General features: G+C 40.1%; 1 protein-coding gene across 5 annotated transcripts; it reads left to right on the top strand.

The window, feature by feature from the left end:
* The first annotated feature begins 2,133 nt into the window (after nt 1–2,133).
* ppp2r3b (protein phosphatase 2, regulatory subunit B'', beta) lies at nt 2,134–26,279 on the top strand. Of its 5 annotated transcripts, none has more exons than XR_007039015.1 (15): nt 2,134–2,323; nt 2,766–3,151; nt 14,071–14,256; nt 14,580–14,683; nt 15,331–15,433; nt 17,994–18,068; nt 18,174–18,260; nt 19,143–19,299; nt 19,764–19,812; nt 19,898–19,987; nt 20,065–20,240; nt 22,224–22,342; nt 22,435–22,541; nt 22,973–23,116; nt 24,801–24,907. XR_007039015.1 is itself a non-coding variant. In XM_047370700.1 (15 exons), exons 2-14 carry the CDS (start codon nt 2,798–2,800, stop codon nt 23,091–23,093), a joined length of 1,626 nt encoding a protein of 541 aa, XP_047226656.1. In that variant the 5' UTR covers nt 2,134–2,323; nt 2,766–2,797; the 3' UTR covers nt 23,094–23,116; nt 24,801–24,927. The 5 variants fall into 5 exon arrangements, 4 of the variants coding, with proteins under 4 accessions (XP_047226656.1, XP_047226654.1, XP_047226655.1 ...); XM_047370700.1 differs by having other exon boundaries at nt 23,075–23,116; nt 24,801–24,927; XM_047370698.1 differs by lacking the exon at nt 22,973–23,116 and having other exon boundaries at nt 2,135–2,323; nt 24,801–26,279.
* The last annotated feature ends 891 nt before the right edge of the window (nt 26,280–27,170 follow it).

The following is a 27,170-nucleotide window of genomic DNA, read 5'->3' as shown; positions in this document are numbered from 1 at the left end:
TGATCTAGCTCCATCATACATCAGAGATCTGATTGTTCCATATGTTCCTAACAGGGGACTTCGTTCTCAGACTGCAGGTTTACTGGTGGTTCCTAGAGTCTCTAGAAGTAGAATGGGAGGCAGATCGTTTAGTTATCAGGCTCCTGTCCTGTGGAACCAGCTCCCAGTTTTAGTCCGTGAGGCAGACACCCTGTCTACTTTTAAGGCTAGGCTTAAAAGTTTCCTTTTTGAGTGACTTAAGTTATCCCGAGTTATCTGCTATAGGCTTAGGCTGCTGGAGGACATAATGACCACTTTCACTCTCTCTCCTATATTCTCATACAACTCTCCAGTCTTCCATTATTTGCTGTTATTTAAGCTTTTAACTTTGTTCTCTCTATTCTCTTCCTAGAAGCTACACCTGACCTGACTCTGTATCTACCTGTGATACCGTCCTGGAGGGGGGCATCGTCCAAGCTTCTGCTGCCGACAATTTCATGATTACCTTCTACCGATGATACACTTGGCTCTGTCTTTCAGTGTTTAACCCTATTTTTCTCCTAGACATAGCAACTGACTGAGCTTTTACTGTGTCGCTACATGCTCATCCAGGAGGAGTGACTGCTACAAGTCACGGACTCGATGCAATCTGCTGGGTTTCCTTTGATAAAAAAACGTTTTAGCCAATTTGAATAAATAACTGAATCTGACTGCACAGTTCAACGGTTAGGATTAATTGGAATGTATGTACCTGACTTGAAATCTATATGATTCGATTGAATTGACTTAGCTCACTTTAAAGTTACCCACCTTTCACACAATGCAACAGGAAACAACACTCTCCAATTATTTTTACCTCCGCCTTCCTCCCTCCCTGTTGGATGGAGTAAGGGGGAGTCAGGTTTAGCCTAAACCAGCTCAGTTATGGTTGAGGTGCAAACACACCCTCCATTTCTGCTACCTGTGCAACCCCTTCTCTTTTCCAATGGTTATAATCAGTCTGACAGAGGGAGGTATCCCCAATCCTTGTAGTTTTTAGTATAACAATGGCCACCAGTGGGCTCTAGATGGACAAACTTTATCAGTTTATTATTTGACTTAGTACCCCTACACATAGCCCATCCTAAAATGACCAAACTCTAACACTCAATGGTTTATTCTAACCTCCCCAACAACCCCACACTATTCCAAACTCTTTGTGAAGTACCTTGAGACGACATGTCTTGTGAATTGGCGCTATATAAATAAAACTGTATAGAATAGAATAGAATCCTTAATAACATTATACAAGAATAACAGAATCGGTTGCAGTTCCTTTCAGTGTAAAAACATAAAATAAATAAAAATAAATAAATCCCAACTTTTATGAGAATATAATCTCAAAAATCATATAATACCATTAAATTTAATAATTATATATACAGTACAGTGCAGCTGTAAAGTTGGTCCAAAATAAAAGTTACACTAGGCCTGTAATACATAGTTGAAATATTACTTGGAACAACTTACATTTAGGCGTTCAGTGATCTTCTCACTTCTTCATTATTTCAATAGCCTTGTTGTTGATTAGTGTGCTTAATTGTGAGCTCTTAAATCCTGCACCACCAACCTTAAGACAGCATTTCAAACTGTTTTCTAATAATTTGGTATGTCTACAAACTGTAGGATAGTAGCTTAGTAATAATTTAAGATTTTAACTTAGTGATATTGCAATAACAAAACCAAAAGCCTAATGTCACATTAACAAGTTGCATGAGTGCTGGGAGCAAGAGAGGTGGGTACGTATGTATTTTATGGCATGCTTCAGACACAGTGGACGTCTGTGGGTGTCAGACTTACAAGAAACAGGCTGAGCATACACTTGTAAGTAATTTTATTTTATTCTTTCATATATACATTTTATATCAAATAATAGGTAAGATTATTGTACTAAAATATCAAGTTTGTCATTGTTTCTTTGAACATATATTATCCTCACATATTAATTAAATAAATAAAAAAACTAGACGAATAACAGAAGAAGAAATACCCAGGCAGCAGTAATTGGAAGCACAACGATTCGATTCTTGTTAGTGATCGGAGCCAAAAGCTAAGATCCCAAAAATGCGCCCGAATTCCCATTGCCAGGAGGGAACTTTTCGGAACTCTCGCGAGAAACCAGTGTGGTTACCAGGGGAACGCGATCTGAAAAGTTATTTGCTCCGTGTTTTTCTCCTCGCCTGGACCAAAGCGTAACTTGTTCTTTCTGAGTGAGGCAAGCCGGTGTGCTGTAGTCTCCTTTATGAAGGAAAAGTAGTGCAATGAGAGATGAGAGTGTTTCGCTCTGCCGTCCGCTCACAGTGAGGTTTGTAAGTTATAGTTAGGTAGCATTAGCATGTCAAAGCTATGTAGCTAACTGGGTCGTCGTTTATATTTACCAAGTGGCATCATACATATACAAATTCTCTAGAACGTGGCTAATAATTTGTACGTTACGGGACTGATTTAAGCAAAAAAATAGATTCGTTTAAGGGATGTTGTGCTCGGAAATAGAGTTAAAATGACCTGTTTGTCGGGACTCAGTAGGGATGTGGGTTCATGTTTACTTTTTCCCCGTGGGCCAATATAGATTGACAGCTCGCGCTAAAATTCGATACTGTGACGAGTGTTTGACGTTTACCTAAAACTCAAAAGCCTATGAGGTAGTATTGGTCATTCAACACTGAGATTTCATTTCATTAGTAATATGTCTTTTAAAAATAGGGATTTTTTGCTTTTACATTGATACTACTTTCCTCCCAATCCAGGTACCTCCGTCAGAGAAATAAAAGCCAGCAAGATGCCGTCACCACAAGTTCTCCAACCGGTTCTTAAAGTAAAGGTTGACGAGCTGTTTCTCAATTGGCTGAGTGATCCTGGAACACAGTCGGCTCTCAAAGATTATCTTGACCTAATTAAAAATGGACAGTATGACGACTTGAGCAATGGGAACGCACAGGACAAAAGGTCGTTGAGCTTTAACGAGAACAACAATGTGGCATCACAGAAGAACCTTACAGAGAAGAAATCGGCCCTCCCGGGTACCGCTTCAAGCCCCGCATCTAACAGCATCCTCCCCTCCCGCAGTAGCAGCAACGCACGAGTGACGGGACCCAATGGAAGAGTACTACGGAGATCTGTCAGCACCAAAAAGGTAAGATATCTCTTTAAACACCAAGAGTTTGAACATGTGCAGGGTAAACTGTCTCTGCGCTTTGTAATAGCTTCAAACGCAAGGTGTGCCTTTCTGACGTTCCTTTCGTGTGCTCTCATACTTTTCATAGTTTTCAAACTAGTTTGTTGTGTTTTAATCCACCCATCCATGTGTTCAGCCTATCTGATATCTGGTCACAGGAGTAGTGGGTCCAGTAGGAAAACCCAGTAGAAATATAGCCCCTCCAGTGTATTCTGGGTTTTCCTCTGGGGTTCCTCTCAGTGTTACCAGTTGACAGAAGCATTTTTAGATAATTTGCTTTGGTTGACAGTTTTTCAAATACACTCTGAGTAAGGCCTGATTCATAACCCTGAGAGACAACAAGGTCACAAAAAACGGCATTGATATTCTGGTGAGAATTCACTTTATCCATTCTTTTGAGTTTTTTTTTTCTCCGTTTCTGAGTAGGCGGTGCAAAAACCAGATGCTGTCGTGAAAAGTTTTGATTTCTGGATTGATCCAGGAGGTTTAACTGACCTAAAAATTGCATGAACAGTTGCATGTTTGTCCGAGTGGTCCAATCAGTTTGCGTTCAGGGATGTGTAGATGTATGTCAATGCCTTAAAGATTATTGAGAGACTAACCTGTGGAAAATTATCAAGTCTTTTGATGACGCTCTGGAAAATCCGCCACATACAGACTATTCACACATTTGTACCAGACTTGGGACATGTTGTATCACCTTGTCATGTAGTGATTTAAAGTAATCCACATTTAGGTTGCTGTAAGGAAACGTGGTTATGTGACTGCAATATATATTGGAAAAAGGTCCCGTAAAGGTATTTTAGTTATATAATATACAGCTCAATTATATCTGATATTTGAGCGTTTTGAATCACTATTTATCACTATAATTAATAACAGATATTTACCTACCAAGATAAATGTAAGTTATGTGCAATGCTATGGTGCACATGTGCAGCTTGGTTTGTTTATAGGTAAGACATGGATGCAGGTAGGACGCTGCGTGGCTGTGAAAAAGGGTTACCAATTGACCTGAAGTCGGACTGATCTCATATTGTTGTCAGATTGATAGAAGTACTGAAGCTACTAACTGAAAAGACTGGTTTTCTAATCTACCGATTACTTTTATATATGAACTGTAAATCCTCACTTTGAGTAGAGTTTAAATGAAGTGTGTATTTAGGGGCCAAATACATGTTGGCATGGAAGGGCTAGGTACAGCTGCATAGAAAAATCAGCATACTTTTCAAACTAACTGTGGATGTTTGAAGTTCTTCAGACCTGCTGTTTTCTCTTATATTGTTACTTTCACCTACTGGCCACAAGAGGCTGCTGAGAGCCCCACAGCAATAATGATATTCCAGACAGAGCCTTCTTGTTTGTAGGTCTATGCTGTAGATACTCAAATACGTATAAATTGTGTGGCCTCTTCCTTAATAGAATGTGGTGTGCGATCTGGGAGTGTGTGACCCCACCCTACCTTAAGGCGCTTGGGTTATTCCCTTTGTTTTTGTTATAGATCCTGTTTTATCATGTCTGAGCCCCTGGGGTGAATCGTCTTTAATTATTGAGGAAACAAATCTACCTGCACAAAAGATTGTTAAATCACAAAACTTGTTTTTCTATCTGCTGATGGACTCATGTTCTAGTGTTGGATTGTGAACATTAGTGAGTGTGATCACAGCGAGACAGTCACACCGCTGGGGGTATGTGCTTCTCAAGAATACATTGTCCGCATGTTGTTGACATACTAAAGATGGTCACTAGTTAACATCTAAGTTTTCTTTCTGTCTGGATCATCAGGGCAGGGCAACACAACCAGAAACATAAACTCAAATCTCCAGAGTTAGATTTCATGAAGCCATGTTAGAATAGCCTTTATTCAACATTAAGTTTGGCTTTCTTAACTGCACTGTTTAATTTGAAACCTTACCAAGAGTTGTCAGTATTTCCATGTAGGCCACTCCTTATTACTTCTTCAGGGAACAGTTTTATATATGCATACTTTCACCCACCCCCCACAAAATAACCTTTGGCCCCAATACCCTCTGACCACAGATTATTGTAAAGCAGCTGTTGGACAGTTCAGTACTCTGCTGAGATGTGTCGTGCTTTTAGACCACTCTCTGTCACTCTGTAATAAAGAGGTAATGATGTTCTATCGGTGTAATACTACTATTTTAAGACAACAACAAAATAAATAAATTCCAGCATTCAGATGCATTCTTTGAAGGATTATTGAAAAATTCAATTTATGTCACACCGATGCAGCTTGGGACAGCTGCTCTGACTTTGACATCAGACTCTGATAAAGATAGCCTTGGTTCCCTTGTGTTGGCATTAGATACCCAGAGGTCTGACAGTGAGAGGAGGTGTGGCAGCACATTTGTCCTCAGCTTAATTTACTTTTATACTCCCTGTATTAGATGCTGCTCGTTGTCAGGATATGTGGTCGTAGATTGTTTATTTAAAGTATGTACAGTAAATTCTAGGTCTCCGTGAATGCTTGGCTTTGCTACCTGCTAGCTCAACTTATAAATCCGCCTGTCTTCTGAGTGCAGTGGGCCAAATTCAAACCTATACTTAGTGTTAAAAATACTGCGGTTAAAAGAGTGACTAGAATAACCCATTTATCAATCTCAACCATCTTTCTTCTAACTTGCCTAGTTGGGTTGTGCAACATAGCTGCTGTTGCACGCAGGGGCTCCGAGATCACACCTTCAAGGGGAGGTACACAGTGTTATTCTATTTGAGAGAGAGAGAGAACATCCCAGATCTGAATGAATGAAATATTCTCACTGAATACTTTGTTCTGTACAAAGTTGAATGTGCTGACAACAAAATCACACAAAAATCATCAATGGAAATCAAATGTATTAACCAATGGAGGCCTGGATTTGGAGTCACACACAAAATTAAAGTGGAAAAACACACTACAGGCTGATCCAACTTTGATGTAATGTCCTTAAAACAAGTCAAAATGAGGCTCAGTATTGTGTGTGGCCTCCATGTGCCTGTATGACCTCCCTACAACGCCTGGTCATGCTCCTGATGAGACGGTGGATGATCTCCTGAGGGATCTCCACCCAGACCTGGACTAAAGCATCCGCCAACTCCTGGACAGTCTGTGGTGCAACGTGACGTTGGTGGATGGAGCGAGACATGATGTCCCAGATGTGCTCAATCTGATTCAGGTCTGGGGAACAGGCGGGCCAGTCCATAGCTTCAATGTCTTCATCTTGCAGGAACTGCTGACACACTCCAGCCACATGAGGTCTAGCATTGTCCTGCATTAGGAGGAACCCAGGGCCAACCGCACCAGCATATGGTCTCACAAGAGGTCTGAGGATCTCATCTCGGTACGTAATGGCAGTCAGGCTACCTCTGGCGACCACATGGGGGGCCGTGCAGCCCTCCAAAGAAATGCCACCCCACACCATTACTGACCCACTGCCAAACCGGTCATGCTGAAGGATGTTGCAGGCAGCAGATCGCTCTCCATGGTGTCTCCAGACTCTGTCACATCTGTCACATGTTCTCAGTGTGAACCTGCTTTCATCTGTGAAGAGCACAGGGCGCCAGTGGTGAATTTGCCAATCCTGGTGTTCTCTGGCAAATGCCAAGCGTCCTGCACGGTGTTGGGCTGTGAGCAATCGATAATTCAAATAATCCTGACAAATCCTAATTGATTAATCATTAACTGGAGAAAACAGACTGTAAAACATGCCATTTCCTCAAAGTACATCCCACTCAGAGCAGTAATTAGGCCAAAATTGTTCCACAAATATGTACATTTTTGATGAAAAAGATGAAAAACCTTCTTTGTTTGTAAATCTGCTTTTAATTTGGATAGCAAAATCCTTTTGCTATCCAAAACCGATTATTAATCGGTTAGTCAACAGATAAATGGATTTGCAAAATCATCACTAGTTGCTGCCCTATTTTCAGGTGTATAATATTATACATATTATGATAATATTAAGTTTTAACACCAAAAAGGATCTCTCCTTTAGACATCCTAATAGGATGTTACATTTATTCAAGATGAACAATATGTTGTAAGCAATGATTAATAAAATAAGAAATAATTGTAAAAATAGCACCTGTACTACATGTTCTAGTGTCGTTGCTAAAAGCTCTTTCTGTAAAAAACAAACTCGTTACACAGATTCAGACGTGCTAGTCGACCTCTTTGGAGCTGAATATTGTTCCCTGTTTCACCTTTGGCCAGATCTTCATTAACAATATTCCCTGTGAGCATTGAGATCCCTGCTCAGTGTCAGAAGGACCACTAATTTAGGATCTTTTGTCTAGTTCTTCTGCTGTTCTGGCTTGTAGACCATTTCAGCAAGCCTTCCACAGTGTAAACATGCTGTTGCTTTTATACTTATGCAAGATAGTTGATCTGCTTACATCATGTTGTAGATCATGGCAGCCGTGCTGTTGGCAGTCAATGAGTTTATCGTGTTATCAGTAAATCAGGCCTATGTTTGGCACATTTTCACATTGTACTCCTAATCCTTGTCACATATATTGAGCAGCAGCAGTACGCGTACTCATGATGTAACCCCGCTGTAGCTGAAGCAAAACGTTTAATGAGCAATTCGTCTCTGTGGTGCCATTAGGCTAGTAATGCTAACACTAAAGTCATCTGTTCTCAGCGCTAGTGTAGCATCATATATGCTGTTATTGACAGTTTTGGCCAGCGCTTCAGGAGGTTTTAACAGATTCCGAACGTCTTCTAATTTCATTCTTTAGAAGAGTTGCTTGTTTAGGGTGCTGAATTTATAGACCGAGAAAAATAAGTGGTTGTGTGTCTTTAACATATCGTGATGTGCTTTTATTGGAAGGTTTATTGGAAAAGGTTGTTTGAATGGGGAACTTTTACTCATAGTTGAGGGGAGGGACGGTCTGCTTTACCCATTCTTGTATGGTACATTTCTGCATTTACTGCTAATTCATTGGGCTGTTTTATAAAAATTGAGCTACTAATGATTTTTTCTGTTGTAAAACACACCTTCAACTAGCTTTTCTTGGGGTAATGGTCACGTATTTCAGATGTTTCACAATTTAGCTGTTGTGTAATGAGGTGAATATGACTAGACAAATGTTGGTGTACAATCAGATGTCCTGCTGGCGTTTAAAGATTAGACACACACGGTGGAGTCATTGAGTTCCTGTGTTTGTTTTTTGTTTGTTTTTTTAATGTTAAATCGATCCATCAGACTGTAGACGGACTAAAGCAGATTAACGACATGTCTGCAGTGATTGCTGAAGGTTTCCCATCCTCATGATGTAAGGGCAAACACTGAATATAATCTCACAAGTAGGTTCAATTCCAGCCGCCATCACATGCTGTCGTATCAGCTCGTGTCTGTTGTGACATCAGCTCAGTTTGTTTCAAATGTAGGATTGAAAAAGCATTGTCATTGCTGCTGTGTTGTGATTAATTTCAGTTGGGTTTATGTAGATGGTGTCAAATGACAACATCGATCATCTCAAGGCACTTTACAAGATAAACAGGACCAATTCATACCCAGAGTTCACAATCAGATCCCACCAATACAACGGACACAATGAAGTTTAATTGTATACAGTACATGACCCTAGTTATTATAAAATCCAGTCAGTTTAAAATGACAAATGTAGAAATCTGTTATTATCAGATGACTGGTCCTTTCTCTGGCTATAGTTGGCTTTTTTGAAGGCAGCTTCTAACTTGATAGATCTGGACGTTTATGCAACACGGGTGAATTTGCCTTCATTCCAGTGCAGCAAAAACTGGAAGTGGATGTTTGTTTGAGGACTAAAGATACACCCTTGTTTTCCATATCTAGTTTCTTGAGTTGCCCAAACAGTGTTTGGTGGTGCTTTTAATAGGGGCAGACTGGTTGGTAATCATTCTTTGAGTTTGACATGCCACCCCCCCCCTCTCTCTATTGCCCGTCAACTATAATAAGACCTGGAATGACTGGCAGCTCAAGCTTGCAAAGGGAAGGCAAAACAAAAATCACAAGAATATGCATGATTTATTGGTATGTTTCAGATTATGAATGGACCTGCAACCTTTGTATGTTAGAATAGTTAAACTTACATCATTTACTTTCCCAGCATTCTTCATTTCCTTCATTACTGTTTTTCAGGCACAGTTATTACAGATGATTATGCTGTAATGTGTAGCCTTCACTACAGATCCTGTTTTTAGGAATTTTATTGTCAATTAGTATCAAGGTTTCTTATCCAGTTGAGACATGTCCAGATTTAAGGGCTCATATCAAGGGCAAAGTTTGGAAGTGTGGAAGCATTTTCATGAGAAATATCAGTAAACATGAGCAGTATGTTCTCAAATCAAGGTGCATCCTCCAATTGATCTCTGAATATTGCGGGCCACAAAAAGTCCATCTCTGTACATAACCTTCCATGAGCCTGGAGGAATGTAAACTGGAAAGGGCAGATCCACCGTTCACACCCCTCCCATCCCACAAACAGTCCAAGTGAGCCCTCCACACATGCACCCAGTCACTCCTTATCTCCCCAACAGCTTTGAAGCAAGAGCTCTCTGACCCATCAGCACGTGTTTACGTGCACACTAGGTAGAGTCAGAGACAGCAGGCAGCGCTGAGATTTTGCGACCAGATCTGGAATGGGAGGGAATGTCACAGTAGCAGCTGCTGCCTTATATTAGGAGGCTCTGGGTCTGACAGAGGACAATCACAGGGACGCACCCAAAGAGGACCCTCCACTGTTTTCCACTGTGGTGGACTTGCAGGGCAGATTGCCTCTGATCTGCGCAGCCGAGAAGGGTAACGCTGGATTGAGTGTTGTATTTGTGTACGTGATTGCCCCATCCTGTCTGGAGCAAAGATGAGGATGAGGGAGCTGTCTTTACATCAGGATCCCGACCTTAGGAAGGAGCTGGCTCTCCTGGCACGTGGATGTGACTTTGTTCTGCCTTCTCGGTTCAAGAAGAGGCTCAGAGCCTTCCAACAAGGACAGGCAGGTGTTTTTATGAGTGTGCTGAACTTCATGTCTTAACATCCAGACTATCATTGTTCAGTTGCTCTTAAAGTGGAAACAAAACCAGTTATAAACAGTTATATATTTTTCTCTAGGTAGTGTTTGTTGTGCAGCCACTTTCCCTTTTATTATTTAATCGTTTGTTTGTTTGTTTTTTTACAGTCTTTTGGTCACAAGGAAGATGGATGAGATTTCATTGTACTTAACTATGTTTTTGTTTGGCACACGGTGTCCAGCTGCTTCACTGACCTCTTTCAGACCACATCATTTTAAACGTGCAAAATGTCACATGGCTTAACAGTTGTGCTCAAGAGCTCCGCAAGCATGAAGCGAGAGGGGGGACAGTGCGGGGCAACAGTAGATGTTTATGTCCTTTTATAGCCATGGCTGATACCAACACAGAGCACTGACAAGCAGAGGATCAGCAGCATTTGTCATTTGTCAGGGTAAAATAAGCAGATTATCACTTGTGGTTTACAAGCAGCTTTTGCACCAGCCCTAGAATTTAAAGGCCTTATTAAGTTCTTTCTGAAAGCTTTATTGATGATGGACCAATACAAACATCGGAGGCATTATTTTTATGTTTTAACAAGACGCAGTGTGGGTGTGTTTTTCATTATCACTCAGTCACAAATTGATTCGCTTGTAAATGTCTTTAGTCAAGCAGATGGGCCTTGGTGTAAGATTATGACTGAGAGTAGCCTGTTGTTTTCAGGCGGCTTTAATGAATAGAGGAAAATAACATTCCTGACTGTAAGTGGTTTTCATCTGACGTATGATTAAAAAGCTACACTCATTGAATGTTGTTTTTTTTTTTTTTTTAGTGTCTGCTAAATTTCACTCGGCAATACACAAAATAGGGTTTTTAACAGTGAATATCATCTCATAACCCTATTTCCAAAGTCTTAGTGATCCACTGTCTACATACTTGGAGATTTTTCATGGCTCCCACCTTTCTCAGGTGTGATTTACTTCGCAGTGACTTCCAGTTGAGTTTCTGGGTATTATGAGACTTGTCAAAAAGCCCCAAAAGTCTCTTTGCATCACAGCTGCTCTATTTGTATTGCCACTAAAAAGGAGGACAAATACAGAAAACAAGAAAAGATCAAACGTTAACAGAAGTACAGTCACCAAAGACAAGCTTTGACTTCTTTATTTGTGTTTATTTGATTTACCAACAACAGTTTGTATTTGCCATTCTGGATTATATCTAAAGTAAAGGTTTGTGCCATGAAATATGGCAGAAATGTAGCTGTTAGACGTGCACTGATTCAGGTTTTCCATCGCGATTCGATTTCCAGTTCCAGTTTGAGGTCTGACCTGCCGATTCCACTTTTGACCGATTTGTATTATTGTTTTTAAAATATTACAAATCGGGGGGGGGGGGAGAAGAACAAAAGTGTGGGTTCAGGAGAAGAGGGAGAACTTTTCAATTCAGTAGAAATTGCAGAAATGGAGATCATTCTGATTTATGCAACAATGTATGTGTTCCTAACTATTTTTCAAACTAAAAGAAGTGCAGCAGATTACGTGCTGTTGCTAGCTGCCTTTTTTTGAGGCATTTATTGAATGAGAAAAAAAAAACGAACTTTTAGCGTTGGAGCAGCCAATCGCTAAGACCCAGCCAAAGAAGACCAGCTGACTGGTACATCTCTAGAGGCAATACTCTAAAACACTGGGCTGAAAATGGGCTAATCAGTTAAAAGAACATGACACTGTTTACTTGTTTCTGAGTAGATGAAAGAATACATATGTCTTCTTTTAGTTTCACCTTATCAGGACTGCTTTTTTACTAATAAGATGTTTAAAGTAAATTGGTCTAAAACCCATTTTTAGGCTATGGAATTTAAGTTAACGGTTTTATATTTTTATTTCAATTTAAAAAAATGCATATGTGTCAGACTAGTTTAGTTTAAGTCTTTACCAAAAAGGCATTGCATTAATATGGACCAGCTGTTTTTTTTTTTCTGTGCATTTAAACGTTTAAAATCAGTATTTACAGAGAGGAAAAACAAACAACTGGATGTGATCCGTATCCTAAAATTGGGCGCGGGAGAAATAATGACATTAGTTCAGGTAGGATTAGAGTCCAATTTTACTTATAATCTATGGGTTTGTCACCCTTTAAAGTGACGTTCAGAGCGAGGGAGCAGGAAAAGAGACCGTATTGGTCGCTGCAGCTCTCTGTTCATCTGTGTGATGTGACCTGCTGAGGATGACAGATGTATAGCAGAGACTAGTCACTTTGAAACCACTAATTTTATGAAGCAGGAGGAAAAACAGTTTCTGTAAGCTTTATCCACTCACTAATCGTACCTCTGCAGTGACAAAACACTACAAGCCGATTTATCAAAGAGTCATATCAGAACAGAGGACTGTAGCTAATGTTAGCCTAACACTTCAGGAAGCTGCTCCCTATGCACAGTAGACGCAAGATGCAAGACTTTTAATAGCCATGTGTGCTCAGTCAAAGTTATTAGAACATTATTTTTATACTCCTATAAAACGTGCTACTGTTGTTTTACAAAACAAAATATAAATAATATTTTAAAAAATATAAAGAAAACATTGAACCTCAATAAATCTGGACTGTAATTCTATACATTAAGCCTTATTAGTTGAGCATTTTTAGGTGAAAGAATGTGCTTACTTTGTAAAACAAGGAGCTTCAAATAAAAAATGGAAACAAAAACTGAATTTGAAGACAATTAATATGTTATTTTCTACATCTATGAGGCAGATTCTGTCCATTGCTGTTTTATACACTTTTTATGCACAGATGCATTAGCTTTATTTTCCTCCCTTTCCTTTAGATTCATAAAGTAACCAGAGTGCACTGACATGTGTTGGTGCTGTCTACCTTCTGAATTAAAATACAGTTTTACTGTTTCAGACCAGGTGTACTTTGAGCCGTAGGTTTTACACGTCAGTTGTTCTAGACACCAGTAGGTACAATTGCACAGACGGATGATGGCTTTGATGCCCTAGATGCTCCGCTGAGCTTATGCTTTTTACAGAACAAATACTGTGAAATATGTTTGCCATATTGTTGACCCATATAGTTACTAATAACCTCTAACTGTAGAACCCTGCTGTGTCTCCTCTCTGCCTCTAATCGGGCAGCAAGTTTTTTAAACCATGCCCAGATGGCTCTGCTTGTTTTTGTTTTGTTTTGTTTTGTTTTGTTTTGTTTTGTTTTGTTTTGTTTTGTTTTGTTTTGTTTTGTTTTGTTTTGTTTTGGCTTTCATTATGAAACACAAACATTCCTGAATCACAACGTTGTACTTTATTGATCCCTGTGGAGTCAATATTGTGGTTTTTGGAAAAGGATGTAATAGCTCCTAATAAATTACATTTCAGACATTTACATCTTTAAAGCCGCCTTACCGATTATTAAGTCTGTGTTGGCAAGGGTTATATTGTTTTCTAAGTTGTCTAAGTGTACACAAAGTAGTCTTTTAATGAGTACCACACACTGTCTGATTTTTCAGAGGGTCCATAAATCACAAAGACTGAAAACTGTTGTAAGAGACTGATGTGTTAATCCTGTCTGTGCCCTTTTAAGCTTAGAAGTCTCAAGAAAGCTACAAAAAATCATTTTTAACTAAAAAATTGTTGTCAAGAATTATTAATACATATGAGTTAATACATATCAGAGTTACCACTAGATTCTAATGTCATTTATTAAAGGAATATCTATTACAGATATATAGATTAATGATTGAATGCTGAGGATTCACAGGCCTTCCTGAGGAGGTCTTGGGGATGCTTAGAGATATGGTTACATATGGAATGAGCTGAAAAGGGTTAGCATTTAGTAGCATCAGTAGCTAACAATTTTTGTCTCTGTTCTGTTTTATTTTTATTTTTAAATCCAGGCCCAGGTGAGGACGGAGGAGCCGGTTACCACTGCACTGAGTGAAAGCATTCCCAAGTTTTACTTCCCACAGGGACGGCCCCAAGCCAACCTCAACATCGACGGCCTCATTTCCAAAATTGAGAAAATATTTTCACAATTCCCAAATGAAAGGGCCACCATTGAAGACATGGGGCTAGTAGCCAAGGTGAGAACCTGAGCGGCTGCACCGTGGTTCAGCCGCCCACCAGCGGATTATTTTCGTTGGTGCCATTTGGCTCCTGACGATTCGAATGTTTGGTGGTTTTAAAGCCTCAATGGAAAATATCATTTCCATGTTTCTTAGGAAAGTGGTCAGTGCCCTGAGGAGCACCTGTGAGCGATGACAGCTAGGTTTGCTTAGGGAAATCTGTCAATTATATAATATTGCTTTTTCCACCAAACATAGTAGTGAATTAAAACTTGCATCTGTATTTGCTCTCTTTATACTCTGCCCTTATCATACACTGCCTTGTTTTTCCGTCTCCTTAGGCCTGCGAGTGTCCCCTCTACTGGAAAGTGCCATTGTTCTGCTCGGCTGGAAGCGACAGGACGGGTTTCGTCTCTGTACACAAGTTTGTGGCTATGTGGAGAAAGTAAGACAATGGCTATTTTTATTCTCAGTGGACCATTGGGTCATTCAGTCAAAGCTAAATAGCTCACACATTGGCCTCTGAACAATAATGACCGCTCACTCAGGGAACACGGACACTGAAGGCAGCTCTCTGCTATTATGACACTTTGCTTTTCAATCCAACCGGACACCACGGGCTTTAGAAAGAGAAGAGAAAGCCACAAAGGAAAGTAGCTGTCTGTGTACAGTGCAGTAGAGCGAAGAAACCATTCATTTAATGTCTTACTGTATGAAACGGAGATACTGTGGGGTTTTTATGCAAGTGTCTGTGAGCTGAATGCTGTTGCGTGCAATAGGCATGCCCTTGTTTTAATGTACGAGTTTCCAGAGAACTGGACAGACGTGGCCTTTGACCTGAACCCATGACTGAACCATTCTTAGTTTAGAGGCCACCACGTGCCCTTCCATAATTACCTCTACCACAACACCCTGAGCACCTTAATCAACCAACGCCGATGCAGAATTCTAATTTCAGGAAGTATAATCCTGCATTTGTAATCTTTAGTCGAAGAAGTTAAACCTTAAATGAATGATACAACGGCAAAAGGTGGCTTTAGAGCCAAAGAGGGAGCAACCTCACAACCATCTGTTCTCTCTTTGCTTTTCCAGAACGCTGCAGACCTGTCACGATGATGCTTCTAAATTTGTGCACCTCTTGGCCAAGCCTGGCTGTAATTACCTGGAACAAGACGACTTTATTCCATTCCTGCAGGTACTGACTGCAGCACACCCAGGGAGAAAGCAAGACTTGGCAGTGTGGGATGGTAAAATTGCCCTAGCTTGGGGGTGCAAACTGAACTTAATTTGTGGCATGCCCTTCTGAGACCTTCCTTATTTATGTAAAGAAGGGAGAATTTGTGAGGGTTTCTCTACGTTGGTTTGCACAAGTATTGCAACATGTTCACATTTTGTCACATTACGACCACATACTTGTGTGGATTATATTTCAATGTGCTTTATTGCAATTTTGTGTGACAGACCAGCACAAAGTGGTGCGTAACCGTGTAGTGGAAAAAAAAAAAGGGCATGGGTTTTCAAGATTTTAAAGGTGTGGTGTACATTTGTATTCAACCCTGAGTCACAACTTTGTAGAACCACCTTTTGCTGCAGTTACTGCTCCAAGTCTTTTTTATGTTTCCACAAGGTTTGTTTGTCTAGAGACTGAAATTCCAGCTTATTTCTCTTTGCAAAATAGCTCGAGCTGAAGTGTCTTGCCTCTGATTCTCAGTTGGACTTAGGTATGGTCCTTGACTTGACCTTTCTAACATATGAATACGTGTTAAACTAGACCACCCATTGTAGCTCTGACTGTGTGTTTTGGGTTGTCCTCCTGCTGGATAAGGAACCTGGGGCAGACAGGCTTTAACAGTTTTTCTCCCAGCATGTTTCCGTATCCCGCTGGAAGGAGAACCTCCACACCAGCTTTTCTTACATGACTGCCCTGTATTTAGCTCCATCCATCTTCCCATCTACTCCCTGCTAAAAACAAGCCTCCCCGCAGCATGACACAGCCACCACCATGTGTGTTAGTTTTCCTCTACACATAGTATTTAACATCCAGGCCAAAGTGTTCAGTATTGATGTCTTGTGACCAGAACACATTCTTTCACATGTTTGTTGTGTCCCCTACATTGATTTTGGCAAAGTGAAACCAGGAGTTATTTTGGCTTTCTATCAGCAATGGCTTTCTCCTTTCTCGTCTTTCATAAAGTCCTGTTTTGTGGCGTGCACGGCTAAAAGGCGTTGTGTCATCAGCTTCTCCCACCTAAGCAGTGGTCTGCTACAGCTCCTCCAGAGTTGCCATGAGCCTCTTGGCTGCTTAATGCTATTCTTGCCCAGCCTGTCCATTCAGGTGGATGGCCATGCCTTGCTAAGTCTTTCTATTTTCAGATGATGGACTGAACAGTGCTTTGTGAGATTTTTAAAGCTTGTGATATTGTTTTACAACCTAGCCCTGCTTTAAATGCCTCCACAGCTTTATCCCTGACACGTGTAGTTTTTGTTGGAGTCTTCATGATGCAGTTTGTTCACTAATGTCCAGCAAACCTCAGAGGCCTTCACAGAACCGCTGCGTCTATCCTGAGATTAAATGAGACCCAGGCAGACTCTATATACTAACCAGGTGTTGCCCCGGATTTATTTATGGGTTAGATATAGTTAGTTTTGTTTGTTTAAAAAAAAAAAAAGGTTGAAAACCATGCATCTTTTTTCTTCCACTTAACAACTTTGTGTTACTTTGTGTTGGTCTTTCTCATAATATTCCATTAAGATACATTGAAGTCTTCGGTTGTAATGTAACAAAATCTGAAATGAATCTGAATACATCTGCAAGTAACTGTAGTTTGATGTTATAGAGAAGGCGGGATAATAAAGGGGGATATAGCAGAAGCATTTCCTGAAGCTCAGTAGAAGGGGGAATAAAATGCTATTGATGGAGTAAACCCCCTGCTTTAGTGACTTTTTTTGTCTGGCTTTCATTCCACCTGGCAGGCTTGTTGTGTGCCAAACGGGTCCTTACCTCCGCCTGCTTCACATTCATGCTTGCTCGAGCTTTCAGTCTAAGCCGAACACCCATTAGCATAGCGGCAGAGATTCTCTGTTTAATTTGTGTGGTTCCTCTGAGTGAATAGCCTTCGACTGTTCTGATGAATGAAAGGCGGATTGCAGTGGAGTAGATTTGACTGTCCCAGCCTGTTTCCTGTGGCCGGTGATTTATGTGTATTCTATGATTTAATTTCTCCCAGTAAGAGTCAAAGAGGCATGACGGCTGCCCTGGAATAAGGCCTTTTAATTTCATTGCCTCCGTCGCATTTATGTCAACACTTTGTTCCTTTAGTGGTCTCCAAGAACGTTGAATAGAAGAAAGACATGAGGAATAAGAGTATAACTGCAGTTTATTAGAAATAGAATAGTTTCCTGATTTCATGGCATTACGTGAGTAGAAGTCTCAACTGTCCCACTTGGTGTGGTAAGATTTCAAAGAAACATTTATATTGGAAAACGTCTCTCAATAATCTTTACTGTACATGAGACACACATTTTATGTCTCTTAGTGTGGATTCATCATACTCCTATTCAGGCGGGCTTTGGGATATATTTTTCATAAATTTAAAGCAGATGTGGACCGTTGCTTAGCTTGTCTTTGAAAGTTACTGTGTAATTTACCAGAACGTATCTGTTAAAGTAGCAGTTGTAAAACTTCCCAGAGCTGAGATGATTGTTTCTTTGTGGAACAAAGACTGCGTAATCCATCTGCACCTTATGCTTTCCAGGATGTAGTGAACACGCATGCAGGCTTGGCCTTCCTAAAAGAAGCACCGGACTTTCACTCGCGATATATCACCACGGTACGTGACCATTACACAGAAAAATCTTTCACATGGACTTGGTACTGGTGACGATTTTTCTAGCTTTGTGTCATTTTGGAAGATAACCCCATTGATTGTTTACAGGTAAATCAGAGGATATTTTACAATGTGAACCGGTCATGGACGGGAAAAATAAGCTGTTCTGAGCTCAGGAAAAGTAATTTTCTTCAGGTAAATCCTATAATTATTATTTTTTCCTCATCTGCTAAATTATTCGTACCCCCTTTAACCTTACAACCATAAACTTCAATTTTTGAATTATTTTTTTTATTTTGTTGACATTTCATGTTATGGACCAAAACAAATAAGTGCATTATTGTGAAGTGAAAGCCATATGGTAAATAGTTTTCCTTTTGAATAAAATAAAAATCTAAAAAGTGTGGTATGCCTTTTAGGGCTGAAACAATTCGAACTCCATGATTACAATTCCTCGAGGCTTCGTGTTAAACTCTGTTTAACTATTCAGCGCCCTGTTGTGCAACGTTGTGTTGCTGCTGATACTTGGGTCCCAGGTGCAGTTATCCGCTTTAGAGGGAGGTGGCAAGGGGCTAAAAGAAGCACTATTGCAAAATAGCTGAGGCTCAGTCAGATTGAGTGATCAGGTTTTCCTCTAGGATATCCCTGTTTCTAGCTCCATCCATCTTCCCTGTCCCTACTAAAGAAAAGCTGTCCCACAGCATGATGCTGCCACCACCATGGGTCACCATGATGGTGGCATGTTCAGGGTGATGTGGAGTTTTGGTTTTCTGCTGTTTACAACAGCTTTGTACTGAGCTTTTACATAAAATCACAATTAAAAAAATACATTGAATTTTGGGGTTGTAAAGAGACAAATTGTGAAAATCTTCTAAACACGGGGAAACCTCAGGCATGTCTGAAGGTCTATAAAGCAATAAAGGTAAATGATCACATTTATTTTATGACAGTTATGACTAATAAAACAGTTGTTCTGAGATTCATATATAAATTCTTTAGATCATGCTTGAATTTTGGTTTAAACATCAAACGGCAAGAAAATCATTTTCCATCATTTATTTTGCTCCTGTTGGACAGAATGTGGCGTTGCTGGAGCAGGAGGAAGATGTGAACCAGCTGACAGAATACTTCTCCTATGAGCATTTTTATGTTATCTACTGCAAGTTCTGGGAGCTGGACACTGATCATGACCTCTACATTGACCAGAAAGACCTGGAGCGGCACAATGACCAAGGTGCACGAATGGAGATCACTTCATCACATCACGTCAAAAGCTTTACCCACTTTTTCATTTACCATTACCCAATTTATTCACCTGTTACATTCTTTCCACTTAGAACATTATTATTTCTCCTGAATCTAGCTGTTATTTGGACCACATTTGATCCTCACCAAGAGCCCATAAATTAGATTAATCTCCCCTGTCTTCACGCCACATGTTTTTTAGCTGGTGGTTGGAGGGTGAAGCGGGAGAAACAAGACACAGGATCAATAAGAGAGCAGCGTACATACTCTGCTTCAATGACGGCATGTCTGGAACAATTTCTAACACTATGCGGTCACAGTGATGACCAGCATATGATGTAGTCCCGTCACAAAAACTGAACTGGAAAGAATGAGAATGGGTTGCATGTGTTTAGTTGTTCGGTAACTGAGAGAGCTCAGGTCTAAGCGACTGCTCTGCTTTGTATTGCGCAGCCATTTCACAGAAGATGATTGAAAGAATATTCTCAGGTACAGTTACAAGGTGAGTTAACATTTTCAGTAGTATCAGAATGTGTCATTTTAATATACGCTACCAGTATTTATCCTCTTTTTGTCGATGTAATCAGAGACAGACGAGTGTATAAGGAGGGAAGGCTAAGCTACTCTGACTTTGTTTGGTTCCTCATCTCTGAGGAAGACAAGAAGACCGACACCAGGTGTGTTAAATGCACTGGTTGTATTATCCTTGTTACTGTTCTCCTTAACTGTTTGCTAACCTCAGTTGTTTTTCCAGCATAGAGTACTGGTTCCGCTGTATGGACCTGGATGGGGACGGGGTGCTCAGCATGTATGAGCTGGAGTACTTCTATGAGGAGCAGTGTCAGAAACTGGAGGCCTTGGCCATCGAACCCCTTCCATTCGAGGACTGCCTCTGCCAAATGCTTGACCTCGTCAAACCTGAGGTCGAAGGTCAGTGCGGCTTCACATTTATCCACACAGCGCCCTGCCTGGCTGATTCCACTGTGGCACTCCTCAGTGGCAGATGCACGGGAGCGTTTTCAGGGCAGATCATTGATCATCGGCTGAGGGAACGGTTTACAGATGAGAGGACTAACTGGGCTGCCTGTGGCCAGCTGCTGTGTCATCCACACTGTCAACAAATCCCCTCCAACACTTAACTCTTCCACTGTGTGATTTAGAAGTTCACAGTGGGGTATGCATGTTTAGTATTGATGGCCACTGCTGGAATGTGACCCAAGTGCAGCGTGATGGTGTGCTGCACGAGTAGAGTTGTATAATATTACATGTAATCCGATATGGACCAACCTCTTTACTAAGATGTTTTTCTGAACAGTAACTAGGCAGAGAAACCTAAAGTATTTTAACAGATTGTGGGGGCAAACATTATGTAGGTAGTATCATAAATTCAAAGAATATCTCTACCCACTAAGCCTCTTTCTGTTCTGCAACAGAGCAGAAACATCTGAAACTTTCATTCTTACTCCTGCAAATCCACTAACTACATGCAGATTGTTGACATTGACTGTTTCCATGTGAGCATATATCTAAATTTCCAGTAGTAGACAACCACATACAAAACGGGTAAACTCTTGAGAACGGAAAATAACTATAAAGCGTTTAGTATTTTATACTTGTACTTTTATAACGTTGTGACACCTTTGTCTTCGTTTAGGGGAAAATGTTTAATTTAGGGATGTCAAATACTTCATTAAAATCATGTATTCACAATAAACTCAGCAGCTGTAAAGCTCTCTTATTTAAAACACTAAATTGCATCAATATAAAGTCACTCACCAGTGATGTTCCAGACACTCCAGTTCCTTGACATCAACAGGTGAAGTTTGAGCAGAACAGCGAGATGTCTGCAGATATTTCACGTGTTGCCCCTGCTGATTATACTTTCAGGCAGAGCAGCTTGCCGAGATGCTAGGTTAACGCTGGCATGTTTGCTCTCTGTTCTGATATGACTCATTGCTATTTTGACCCGTAACACTTTTCAGTGCACGTCCAGCTAATCGCATCTGGACTAGATTTAAGTAAAAAAACTTTTTCTTGCGCTTCATAAACTTTGCGTTATGCTTAGAACGTCATAAACAGTCATTGCAAGTGTTTCAGCTGCCCTCCCCACAGCTCTATATCCTACACCGATAGCTCTTTGGGGCAGACTGACTACAGAGGGTCACATCGCACAGGCGGGCAGAGAGCTGCAGCAGCCAGTGCAATCTCTCTTTCACTGAGAACATCATCATAAAGGCAGAAAAACATTTTCCATTATACAGTTTTTTTAAACGTGTTCATTAGTTTATCTCTTTATCTCTTTTTTTTTTTTCTAATGTTGGCCGTGCAAATACTGACTGCGTTTCTTGCTTGGTCAGCAGACTTAAAATCACAGGCAGTACAACAGGTATCAATGGCACTGCTGTGAGAGTTGTTTACCTTCTAAAATACAGTTTTTTGAGTCATGACTAAACCTTCAGAATGTACTTTAATTCCTAACTTTAATTGTCAGTTGTACAAAATTGCACATATGGATCACATTTATTGATTTGTTTTTTTGCACTATGAAATCATGAAACTTGTTTCTTTTTTTTTCTTTGCTGTTAAAAAAAGTTAAATCACCCAACGCTAATTTATGTCCAGTATTTAGCACCAAATTGTCTGGTACTACCTGTGTGTATTATTACTAGTTGGTTCATATGTAGATATGTAAACAATGGCATTAAAATGAATAAATTGGTAGAACTATTGCTTATTAAATATTAGTATGGGTTATTTATTCTATTCCAGATGTATTCATACTCGTGTCACATTACATCCCCAAACATTAATGTATTACTGGGAGTTTAAGTAAATACAGTCCACCTGTATGTAATTTAAACTCTAAACTGTTTGGGAACTGAAGTCTCTTGTTTTTTCTTTTACCTTGGGTAGGTAAGATCACTCTGCGGGATCTCAAGAAATGCAAGTTGGCCCATATCTTCTTTGACACTTTCTTCAACATTGAGAAGTACCTGGACCACGAGCAGCGGGACCCTTTCTCTGTTATAAGGGTGCGTAAGATGTGATGTGGTTAAAGGTCATATTGATCTTCAGAAGTCAGGCGCGTTTTGTAACTGGTCCTGTTTATTTGTTTTGTCAAAAGGAGGCTGAGACCGACGGTCAGGAGGTCTCAGACTGGGAAAAATACGCAGCAGAGGAGTACGACATACTGGTGGCAGAAGAGGCTACCGGTGATCACTGCAATGATGTGTAAGTGTGACAGCAGAAACAGCTGCAGCTCCATTAATGGAAGCAAATTTATTAAATAAAGACAAAGCACAACTTTTTGCTGGAAAGTTACTTTAGTTTTCGATCAGGTTTAAGTCTGAACTTTTACTTTATTTTTATTGATGCTAGAATTAAAAACAAAAGCTTTGACCATGGCATATAATTGAGTTATTATAAATATAATTCAAAGCTATTTCTCTTGTAGAACCACTGTACTGTGATTATTACCCATAATAAACATCCACATTTCACTTATAATTACTGTAGACTGTTTAAAAATAAGCCCGGAAAGTGTTTTAATTGAAAGTGATACTTTAGTGCAGAATCTATAGTCACTTCATTTTGCAGTAGTTGTAGAATTAGCTGAAGTCGAGTTGTTTTGAATTGTCTGTCATGGTGGACATTTTATATAGCCAGCTTGCTCTGAAGATAATGTGCAGCAGCAGATGAGCCCCTCTGAGAGTGAATCAGTGATAAACCAGGCTGTTGACAGGCGTGTTGTGTGGCGCTTTTAGGAACACCACTGACCTCTAAAGACAGGCAGCTCCTCAGAGCAGGTAAGACACTCAGGGTTACGACAGGGAGAGGTTTCATCTGTTTTTTTTCCCCTTCTCTCCGAGAAAGTTTAGTCCTAAATCCACTCCGCTTCTATCCTCTCCCCCACCAAATGTTCACACATTTAGGACAGAAAATAGTGTGATTTTTTTGTTTTTTCTTATCCAGCATAGTGTCCTGTGTATGCAACCCCATCTTAGACCTGGGAGTGTATAAACAGCTTTTATATTACTATTTTATGTGGGAAAAACATGAAAGCTGTTCTCCATATCGGTCCCTGTCTGCTGTGGTGCTCCTGTGTCCTTTCCAGTCACATCTGCTTGTTAAAAGATATGGTTCAATGTTATGGAGGAATCTATTTACTTGCTTTCTTGCCAAGAAAACAAATTTAACTCATTCCTGCTTTTGGCAACCTTTTAAAGCGTTACCAGAACCAGCGTCATGTGTTAAGTTAGTTAAATCACAGTAGAAAAACGGCGATCTCTTGGAGATTTTTCGTGCATACCGTGAGGCTGCTGAGCGGTACGGTAGAAACTGTCTTCTGCTGCCAGGTTTTATACTTGATCAACTCCTGGCAAGAAAGCAAACCCGTTTCCGACCTCTCTTCATAGCATGGACAATCAGAGGCACATTTACCCCATGTTTCTGTTGAATGTGTTGAAATGTCTCCGTGGCACAAGTTGGTCCGGAGCAATTTTTACTTGTAAGTTCACCAAAAATGTCTTGATCATTCTTTCAAATGAAGATAAGGACAGAAACTACAGATCTTGTTTTAACACATTGACATCCAAAAGTATTAAAACCCCTTGAACCATTTCTCGTTTTATCACATTACAAAAACAAAAAGAAACGTACTGTATTAGGATTTTCTGATAGGCCAGAGCAAAGTACACAACATTTTGAAGTGGAAGGGGAATGATATAAATCTGAAAAGTGTGGCAAGCATTTGTATTCAGTTACCTTTTACTTTGATACCCTTAAATAAAATCCAGTGCAACCAATTGGCTTCAGAAGCCACCAAACTAGTTATTTGAGTCCGCCTGCGGGGCAGGGAGAGCATTAAACAGAGAAGCAGCCAAGAAGCCCATATTTACTCTGGAGACCAAATATTTTTGACCTATAGGTGTAGAAAAGTAACGCAGCACATCGCCTTTAACAGAAACAACATATCGCTAAATAAAATCACCCAATTAGTAAATAATTGACTTGGGTGTAGTTTAATTTGTATCATTAAAGCTGTTCTGTGACTGGCAAGAGTTGAATATCGATTCTGATCTGAGCTGGAGCTGTTTTGCAAAAAATAATAGAATAATTCCAGTTTTTAATTGATGTCCAAAGCTGGTTGACATCAATAAACCATGTATCATTGTCCTTCCACTTATAATTATGGGCTACTTTATATTGGCCTATCATATACGATTCCAATGAAATACATTAAAGCTTGTAGTGTTAATATGAAACAGTTCACAGGGTGTGAATACCTTTGCAGGACATGTATATCTTCCAGAATTTGTTATTTGTTGTTGTTGTTTGGTCAGTTCTTCTAACAGGGTCATAAACCCTGGAATACAACTTTTCATAAAACAGGGATTAGTTAAATCCAGCATTAATTAAAAGCTCCTCAGTGGCCTGTAAGGAATTAATACTAGAATTATTGGTAATCCCAGTCTCTTTGTGCTTGTTTAGGTATGATAATCCCTTGAGCCCTCTGGGGCAGCACATCTCCAGTGAGCTGGGTCTGACAAAGAAACACTTCTTTGAGATCCCTACTCCACACTGCAACCTGGACATGGATGAATACGAGTATGAAGATGACTTTGAATGATGCTTGAAGCTTTACTGAAAAGCCCACTCCCCACTTTCCTCTTCCATATACAGTCAACCTATGCAGTTTTCATAACCGCATCATGCAAAGATCAACATATGGAAGACTGAAGGAGTAATTCAAAACCAGATGATGCCTTAGATTTTCTGTGAACAGCTGGAGACCTCACCAAGTCCCCCACATTTAACGAGAAGTAACAAATATGTGGAGCTGCAAATGTTTAGCACTCAAAGAAGCAATTTCATATTTTCATGTGTCTCAAAAAAAAAAAGGTCACCAGATATGACTTAATAATGTTCTTTTCTGTCACTTTTTCCTCCCGCGTCATGCTAACACGCTGCAGGTTATCTTTAGCATCACGGATCATTCAGGGCAAGTCCTGTTGCACCTAGACATGGGTGTTTGTAATCATGGCCACGGGTGCCAAAAGGCACTAGTTATACACCGGAGCTCCCTGAATAGTTCAAAAGAGACCTTATTGATTTAATTCAGGGATCATATTTATTGGCTAATGTTACATTCCAGTAATCATATCAAAGGGGTTTTCTAGGAGGCTGTAAATGCTTAAAGGATCTGTTGCTGTAAACGTCCAGCCACAGCCTAAGCCTACTGCTCAAACACAAGCATACCGTTCACCAGACCACACGCACCGCATCCTGTACGTGCCAGAGTTGGAACTATTAATTATTTTTAGATGAATTTATAGAGTACTGTACATATTTATTATGATTTTGCCGTGTTGTAAATGATGTGGAGTTTTAGGATTTTTTCTATGGTACAGGGTACTTTATGTGAATGTGCTTCGACATGAAATAAAGGAACATTTGGGTTTTTTTGAATTAATGAAGCATTGGTAACAAACAAAAAGTAAGGAATAGTGCTGGTTTTTATATGCATATATTGTACAACTAATTTCAGCTGGAAAGAATGTGGGACATTCTCAGAATGTATAAAGCGTTTCTTTTTTTTTTCCAATTACCCATATTGCTCTGTCACTGTTTCATTTCTGCTGTGCACTTACACCTGCATAAATGTTCACATGTCAAGAAAAACAAATCCTTTTTGCATTTTCCACTTGGGTACAAAGTGAATCAAGGAGCATTTACAGGAAGGTAAACACAGAAATATTTGGTATATTTTGACAAAGTGACAGAAAGAAAAAATAAGCAATGTTGCCAAATGATAACTGTATCAGTCAGGGAACTTTGAATGCAGGTTATGATCTAGCACTGTAAAAATAAAGAATCCAAAATGACAATATAAATGTTTCCTAATCTCTCATAGACTAATATTTGAAACATTTTGCCTAAATTTATTGGAAGGATGGACTTATTTTACTGACACTCTCCCAATGTCTCAACCCAAAACCCAGCAACTCAACCAGAGGTTTGGAAACATCAGACCCAATACAGTTTTTGGTATAAAAACAAGTTGTGTAAGTCATGTGAGAAACATAAATAAAAACAATTTTCTTTTCACTTTCCACATGGTGAAATACAGGGGTTGGACAATGAAACTGAAACACTTGTCATTTTAGTGTGGGAGGTTTCATGGCTAAATTGGACGAGCCTGGTAGCCAGTCTTCATTGATTGCACATTGCACCAGTAAGAGCAGAGTGTGAAGGTTCAATTAGCAGGGTAAGAGCACAGTTTTGCTCAAAATATTGAAATGCAGACAACATTATGGGTGACATACCAGAGTTCAAAAGAGGACAAATTGTTGGTGCACGTCTTGCTGGCGCATCTGTGACCAAGACAGCAAGTCTTTGTGATGTATCAAGAGCCACGGTATCCAGGGTAATGTCAGCATACCACCAAGAAGGACGAACCACATCCAACAGGATTAACTGTCGACGCAAGAGGAAGCTGTCTGAAAGGGATGTTTGGGTGCTAACCCGGATTGTATCCAAAAAACATAAAACCACGGCTGCCCAAATCACGGCAGAATTAAATGTGCACCTCAACTCTCCTGTTTCCACCAGAACTGTCCGTCGGGAGCTCCACAGGGTCAATATACACGGCCGGGCTGCTATAGCCGAACCTTTGGTCACTCATGCCAATGCCAAACATCGGTTTCAATGGTGCAAGGAGCACAAATCTTGGGCTGTGGACAATGTGAAACATGTATTGTTCTCTGATGAGTCCACCTTTACTGTTTTCCTCACATCCGGGAGAGTTACGGTGTGGAGAAGCCCCAAAGAAGCGTACCACCCAGACTGTTGCATGCCCAG

This window comes from Girardinichthys multiradiatus, chromosome 7 (assembly GCF_021462225.1).
Source record: "Girardinichthys multiradiatus isolate DD_20200921_A chromosome 7, DD_fGirMul_XY1, whole genome shotgun sequence".
NCBI lineage: Eukaryota > Metazoa > Chordata > Actinopteri > Cyprinodontiformes > Goodeidae > Girardinichthys > Girardinichthys multiradiatus.
The sequence above is the reverse complement of the archived record's forward strand: the minus strand, read 5'-3'. Positions and strand labels throughout refer to the sequence as shown.